The 7,348-nt window shown below is 43.0% G+C and overlaps 1 protein-coding gene across 2 annotated transcripts; it reads left to right on the top strand.

Moving 5' to 3' along the window:
- Positions 1-1,844: 1,844 nt before the first annotated feature.
- On the top strand, positions 1,845-7,143 carry LOC136533465 (uncharacterized). 2 transcript variants are annotated; one of them, XM_066526010.1, is made up of 12 exons: positions 1,845-2,270; positions 2,369-2,516; positions 3,058-3,141; positions 3,235-3,351; positions 3,471-3,668; positions 3,750-3,953; positions 4,040-4,530; positions 5,478-5,577; positions 5,752-5,811; positions 5,883-5,975; positions 6,057-6,176; positions 6,424-7,143. In XM_066526010.1, the coding sequence occupies exons 1-12, from the start codon at positions 2,185-2,187 to the stop codon at positions 6,790-6,792; spliced, it is 2,070 nt and encodes a 689-aa protein (XP_066382107.1). In that variant the 5' UTR covers positions 1,845-2,184; the 3' UTR covers positions 6,793-7,143. The 2 variants fall into 2 exon arrangements, with proteins under 2 accessions (XP_066382107.1, XP_066382108.1); XM_066526011.1 differs by having other exon boundaries at positions 4,043-4,530; positions 6,424-7,142.
- The last annotated feature ends 205 nt before the right edge of the window (positions 7,144-7,348 follow it).

Here is a 7,348-nt window from a genome sequence, read left to right as displayed (position 1 = left end):
CCGACACGCCGAGATCGAAGACCCACGCGCGGTGAGAGGCGCTGCTCCGGGGAGACCCGCGCCGGTGAGGGGCGCCGCTCCGGGGACCTTCCGATGGACAGCGCTGGCGTGGAAGAAGACCGGCGAGGGCGCGTGTGCAGGAGAGAGAGAGAGAAAGAGGTGCGTGGGTGGGAGAGAAGATTTGGTTAGTCTGCTTGACCCAACAGGAATGAGTAGTGGAGAGGGAAGTTTGGATAGCCAACAAATATGTTGGGTGGGGTAGGCAGTCTGTTGGAGTGGATTTTTAGCCCTCCACTATCGAGATTGGGGATATGTAGTGGGATAGGTAGAGGTGATGCACTAAAACAGTCATTTACCGCGTGTTTGAGGCTGAATCGAATATACCAAACTCTCGATCAGATCACAAACAAAACAAATTGTTATTACTTGCGTCATGATTCTCAGCTACCGTAGATCATTGTTGTTTTATAGGTGCCTTTCACGATATTGTACAAGTCCTATCATTTCTGTTATAGACCGATTTGTGTATCTCATCATCTATAAGCTCATATTCCATCTTTTTGCAAAGGTAGGTGGTTAGAGACATCAACGTGGTACTCAAAATTACACTTTAACTAATACTTTTCATAAGGCGTACTAAAACTAATAGAGAAAGTTGTATGTCATAAAAAACAATTTTCTATACCGTAATTAATATTCCCAGGTAATCAAGCAATTTCAGAATTGACCAAATCTACACAAAAAGACAAATATAAAAAATAAGTATCATTAGATTAATTATGAAATATATTTTTCATAGTAAATCTATTTATATATATAAATATTGATACTATTTTTTTTATAATTTGGTCAAACTTAAGAATGTTTGACTTGTCCAAAATCTAGATTTTTTTTGGGATGAGGGAGTAGCATGATAATGTATTGCTAATTTATGTAAATTTTTTTATATATTGAGGAATCAAAGAGACATGCAGTGTGATAGAAGCAACAAACGCGAATCATTATGTATCCATTATATCGACTTAGTCGTGCTATTCTTTTATGGTACTCCTTTCGCTATGAAATATAGACGATCTAAGTTTGTTCTAAATTAAACTATCCAAAATTTAATTAAATTATAGAGAAAAGTAGCAACAAAGCAACATCTATCATATCAAAGAGATAAATTATAAAACTACACTTAACGTACCTAATAATGATGTTAATTTGATGTTGTAAATATTTGCGTTATATTTTATAATTTATTTAAACTTAACATAGTTTGACTTCGGAAGATACTTTTTTTTTTGTATTTTAGGATGGAGGGCCCATTTGTCAGTTTCGTTGATGTCCTTGGCCTCGTTCGCTCGGAGAAAATTGAAGAAATTTGGATGAGGGCCTGTTTGGTTCCTTAGACTGAATTTTAGTCCATGTCCCATTAAATATTTGGACATATGCACAGTGTATTAAATATAGACTAAAAATAACTAATTATACAGATTGCGACTAATTTACGAGACGAATTTTTAAGCCTAATTAGTCCATGATTTGACAATATGGTGCTACAATAAATATGTGCTAATGATGGGTTAATTAGGCTTAATAAATTCGTCTCGTAAATTAGTCTTCATCTGTGTAATTAGTTTTATAATTAACTCATGTTTAGTCCTCCTAATTAGCATCCGAACGTCCGATGTGACATGGACTAAAATTTAGTCTGTAAAACCAAACACCCCCTGGATCTAGAGAAATTTATGAGAAAAAATATTGTTCTAGATTAAAAAAAAAAACGGATCGAGTTAGGATTTAATTGTCAGTCTAGGATGGAGCAGCCGTCAGCCCGTCACCAGCAGGATCCAGTCACTCACCATCCTACTCGCCCCCCACTACTCTTCCTCCTCCGACCTCCCTTCCCTCTTACACCATCGCCTCGCGGTGGCAGCGACTGCTCCCCCACCCGCACGCACGCCATGAGCATAAAGCCGTCGCGCGCCCACACGCCCTTGTCATCTCCATCGTTTCCCTTTCCAAATTCAACGCCGCGGCAGGGAGCAGGCACGGTCACCTCCCTGACCCGTTGAGCCGTCAATTCTGTCCCGCCCCGCGATTTCTTCAGCTGCCGATCGAGGGGCCGGGGAGGCGCATTGCCTCCGCTTCTACCGAGAGGGCCTCGCCTGACCGGTTCCCGGCGCCGCCTTGGCCCCCATGACGTGCGCGCGCGCCGAGGACGCCATCTCGCCCGCCGCCGCCGCCGCCGCGGGCGACGACGACGATGCGTCGGCTGCCCCGGTGTGAGTGAGACTCCCCTTGGTCTGATGCGTTTATTGTCTTGTTCGTCCTGCTGAATCTTTCTTGGACTGTGTGAATGCCATGCTTCTGCGTGTTCCAGTTCCAGGGGCGGCTTGATCCAGAAGGTGGCTGCCGGCGGCGGCGGGCGGAGATCGGCCGGCTTAGCGCGCTCGCTGCAGCGCTCGGCACATCTGGCGACCGGGGACGGCGACCCTCCGGCGCCGGCGCCGGAGGCCAGTTGCTCCGGGGTAAGCTCTCGGTTGACTTGCTTCTTCCTCCAATTGGCGGCGGCGTTCACCCTGCACAAAATTCACAATTTTTGTCTGGATTCGGTACGGCATTGCTGAGAAAAAAGTTGAAAGTGTTTTCCTGCACAAAATTCACAATTTTTCATAGGACAGTCCCACGACATTTCAGCATAAGCATCGTAAGCCAAATTTCAGCATAAGCGAACATGGTGTTAATTTTATTCAATGGGCAAAAGCGAGATTTTAACGGCAAGCGTAGCAAAGTTGTTGTCCTCTCGCGAGTGCGTGCCGTGGTGCGGAGGGCACTGTCGGCTTCGGCCGTACTGTGTGCTCCCCTGCGCACTTCATGGGGGGGGGGGGGGGGGGGGGGGGGACCTGGATGCTGGATGAACTGTCCCTTACCTCCCTTGTCCCTACTTCCCATTGATTAGCAGTCTGTTCAGTCAACCAACAATCTTGTTGCTTATTGGTTCTTCGATTTGGTTTCTTCCCAGCGAATTAATGTGGCAGTGATTGTTTTTTTCGGTTTACTCGTTTGTAGGATGGGATAGGTAAGAGCAATGGTGGTGGGAAGTGGGAAGATAGCCACAGGATGCGGCAGTACAGGTCGCAGCTCGAGCAGGAGGTGGGTGGTCCTCTTGAGCCCTGTGATTTGTTTCTCGCTATGCTGTAATGGTGTCACCTGATGTGGTTTACCAACCCTGTGAAAATCGTGCAGGTCAAGAAATTGCAGAGGCAGCTTGAAGAAGAGGTCGATCTGCATGTGGCTTTGGCGGATGCTGTTACACAAAATGCTGCGCCTCTATTAAAGTCTTCTATGAATCTTCCACACAAGGTGTGGGCTTGCATAACTCTAGCGATTAATTTCACATGTTTCCTTGTGCTTATTCGATGTCATCTCCTAGCCAGTTAATGCATTCAGTGACCACGCTCGTTGAACCTTTCGTTCTGCAGGCACAGGAGCTACTGATTAACATCGCCTCCTTGGAGACTACCGTTTCAAAGCTTGAAAAGGAGCTAAATGATCTGTACTACCAGCTTTGTCACGAAAGGAATGAAAGGTTACTTGCTGAAAATAATCAGGGATGCTTGCCGTCTACATCCTCAGATGAGCACCAGTCATTGTCAACTTGCACGTGTACCTGGGAAGAAGTAAGTATCGTCTGAGTAAATTTTTTGTTAGCTTCTTTCTGCTATGGGAATCACTGACAGCTTCTTGATTACCAATCTTAGCACATATCATCGTTGAGAGATTTGAAGTTTGGGGGGTCTGAATCAATGAGGTCAACGAAACAGGACTTATTCCCTGAGCTTGAAGATGACCAGGATATGGGAGAAGATCCTGAAGGTCAACAAATGGTTTCTTTAAACAGGCTGCTAGAAAAGCACCGAGATTCTTCTTTGAATAGACTTCTTGAAAAGCACCGGGATGAAGAGGTCCCTTTCATGCCTACCTTACCTCTATAGTTTTAAGAACCAACTTTGGAACATATTAGAGTATCAATAATTTGTTTATCTTTCAGCAGATGCAAGAATCATGCTCCGTGGAAAATGAAGGCAATGAAGATGAGCAGCCTGACGCCTTATCCTTTGAACAGTCCATTCTAAAGATAACTAGCATGAAAGGAGGGAATCTTTGGAGTGACCCAAATGAGCTCTCCGAGGAGATGGTTCGCTGCATGAGAAACATTTTCCTACGCTTATCTGAATCCTTGAAGATATCGCCGAAGGCATCTTCTGATTGTTCATCTTCCTCAGCGGATCGTCTATCAGGCTCCACATTAGCATCTTTCTCAGATTCATCCATAATGCCTTCAATGCTACAGAGTCCTTCAGTTGATTCTAACCACAACGACGAGACAATGAAGGAAGTCAGGAACTTTGATCCGTATAAAGTTAATGGAAAGGAAACCCGAAGAGATATAGGAAACTATCGTTCAGCAGCTGAAGTATCTTGGATGTCTGTTGGAAAGGATCAACTCGAATATGCATCTGAAGCTCTAAAGAAGTTCAGGTTTGCTGCTGCAACCTTGGCTAAACCTATGAGTCCTCCTAGATATATCACATGTTTACAAACTGTAGAAATGTTAGTGCATATATACATAATTTTTTTTTTGAAGGGCGGGCCTGGTGCAAGCGGTAGAGTCTTACCGCCTGTGACCAGAAGGTCCCGGGTTCGAGTCGCGGTCTCCTCGCATTGCACAGGCGAGGGTAAGGCTTGCCACTGACACCCTTCCCCAGACCCCGCACAGAGCGGGAGCTCTCTGCACTGGGTATATATACATAATTTTTTTCTGAACGAACGGGCACGAGACTGTGCACCATTTCTATTAATATAGGAGGAGTGCATATATACATAATTGTTAGCATACGATGTAGACTTTTAAATTTTGTTTAACCTTATTAATGCTCTAAAAGAATACGCAGACAATTGAACCAGTCTAGGGATTTGGATTGGGGAACAAAAGGATGCTCTATTCTTGTCCGCTTGCAGTAAAGGACTTAGTTTCAAAATTGATTTGCGTCTATTTTTCTCTCATGTTGAGCCGTTAAAGAACTCCTGTCAGCATGAAATTTGCTAGTATGTGAATGAATTGTGGAACAGTCTTTTCCGTCTCCATTTTGACACACTTCTTGTGGTTTATGTTACATTTCTGACCCTGGATCTTAAAAACTGCCAATGAAAGTTAGCGTATCTTAGTCGGTGTTTGGATGAGGAGGCCACTTTTGGAATTGAAAGATTTTGATCCAAATCCTCCGTATTCAAACAAGAACTTATGAATTAGTGAATCCCCTACATCTCACAACAAACATATTCTTCGCTTTTTTTTAAATTTGCATGGTGCGAATGCTGCTGCCCTACATTCTAGACCATGTGTACTGTGTTAGTTTGTTATTTTGAATGCAGGTGATATACTGATATTTAAGCATGGATTTTTTTTTTTGCTCAATATTTTGCAGATTTCTAGTGGAACAGTTGTCAAAGGTTAATCCTAGCTGTATGAATCGTGATCAGCGGCTAGCCTTTTGGATTAACTTATACAATGCTTTGATAATGCATGTAAGTATGACCTGGTTACTTAAGATGCTGGCTTTGCAGACAAGGACAGGAATTAAATTTCTGTTTATAATTGGAAATAGTAACTCGTTTCAATTCATTGCATCTGTCCTCAACATTAAGTGTCATGCACTCACCAATTGCTTACCGTGGCATTTTTTTATCGGAATCTATTAGGCGTATTTGGCATATGGAGTACCTCGAAATGACATCAAGCTTTTTTCTCTAATGCAAAAGGTTTGAGCAGTATATCTTCTGCTGTTAGTCTAAGATCATACATCAGACTGTTAATCGTGTGAAATGTGCAGGCTTGTTACACAGTTGGTGGCCAGTCCTTCAGTGCAGCGGAAATAGAGTTTGTGATTCTAAAGATGAAGACTCCAGTGCATCGGCCCCAACTTGTATAACTTGTTTCTCCATCCTAGTCTTCGCCTTCTGGGTTTTATTGTCTTGTCTCTTATTTTGCTTTTGCTTTCTTTCAGTCTTTGATGTTGGCTCTGAATAAGTTCAAGATTACTGAGGATCACAAGAAGTACTCAATCGATGAATTTGAACCCCTTTTGTTGTTTGGACTTAGCTGTGGAATGTTCTCTTCTCCTGCTGTAAGTATGCCTGCTAATCTTACTCCTGTTAAGATGTGCATGTGCTTCAGCAAATTCGTCACTTAATAAGTTGTTGGACAAACTAGAGCCATGCTTGTCCTTCAGTGTGCTATCCTTGTCCTAACCAAGACCTGGCATCCTTCAGATTTCTTTGTCCAATTTATCGTTGCTTGAGCTGGATGATTATAAGATTGCTAAAACTAAGTTATCTATATCCACGTTGCTGGGTCACCCTGTTGTGGTACAGGTACGTATTTTCTCCGCCGCAAATGTCAGGCAGGAGCTCCAGGAATCTTTGAGAGACTATATTCAAGCGACTGTTGGTACAAATGACAAAGGGAAACTGCTTATTCCAAAGTTAGTGCAGAGCTATGCCAAGGGAGTTGTTGAAGACTCTCTGCTTGCAGACTGGATCTGCCATCACCTTGCTCCTGATCAAGCTGCAGTCATCCGAGATTCTTCTTCACAGAGGAAGCAGCGGCTTCTTGGATTTCGAGGTTTCACTGTTCTCGCATTTGACTCGAAGTTTCGGTACCTCTTCTTGCCTGACAGCAGTGGCTCTCAGAAGCTAGAGGCAAAACAATCTTACAAACTTCCTGAGCCGTGTTCAAAATAGATAATAAAAATTCAGTTGGTATATTTGGGCCATAATACCATTCTTTGCATAGCGGGACATGGGATTGGTGGTTGTATATGATGTAAATTTTGAAGAAGGAAAGTATATCATTCAACCAAGCTCAGAGATAGCTTGGAATTGCCGTGTTTGCAAAATCGGATCCTCTCTGCAGAGTTGGTGAGAATCTGGGGTTGTATTTTTTTTCGTATTCACTTGCCTTTCATACTGAAGATAAACATCATTTTGTTGTTTCTTTTTTTTTCTGCATACCTTTTTCCTCGTTTTCTTTTAAGCTCTTTATTCAATTGGTCTGTAACTTCTGCACAAATAAAGGTGGTGAGCAGTCTTTACTTTGGTTTCTCTGCATAACTGATCTGTAACTTTCTGCATACCTATATGATACGTTTTCATTGCAAATCTTCACTTTGGTTTCTCTGCTTGAATGGGGTGAGAAGTCTGCACATAGCGGTTGGTGGTGTTTACTACTCCTACTCATGTCCATCTCTTATATTCTTCTTAATGCATGCTGTACCTAGTCTGAAAGGGATGTCTCCCT

The sequence above is a fragment of the Miscanthus floridulus genome, unplaced genomic scaffold (assembly GCF_019320115.1).
Source record: "Miscanthus floridulus cultivar M001 unplaced genomic scaffold, ASM1932011v1 fs_893_1_2, whole genome shotgun sequence".
Classification (NCBI taxonomy): Eukaryota; Viridiplantae; Streptophyta; class Magnoliopsida; order Poales; family Poaceae; genus Miscanthus; species Miscanthus floridulus.
The sequence above is the reverse complement of the archived record's forward strand: the minus strand, read 5'-3'. Positions and strand labels throughout refer to the sequence as shown.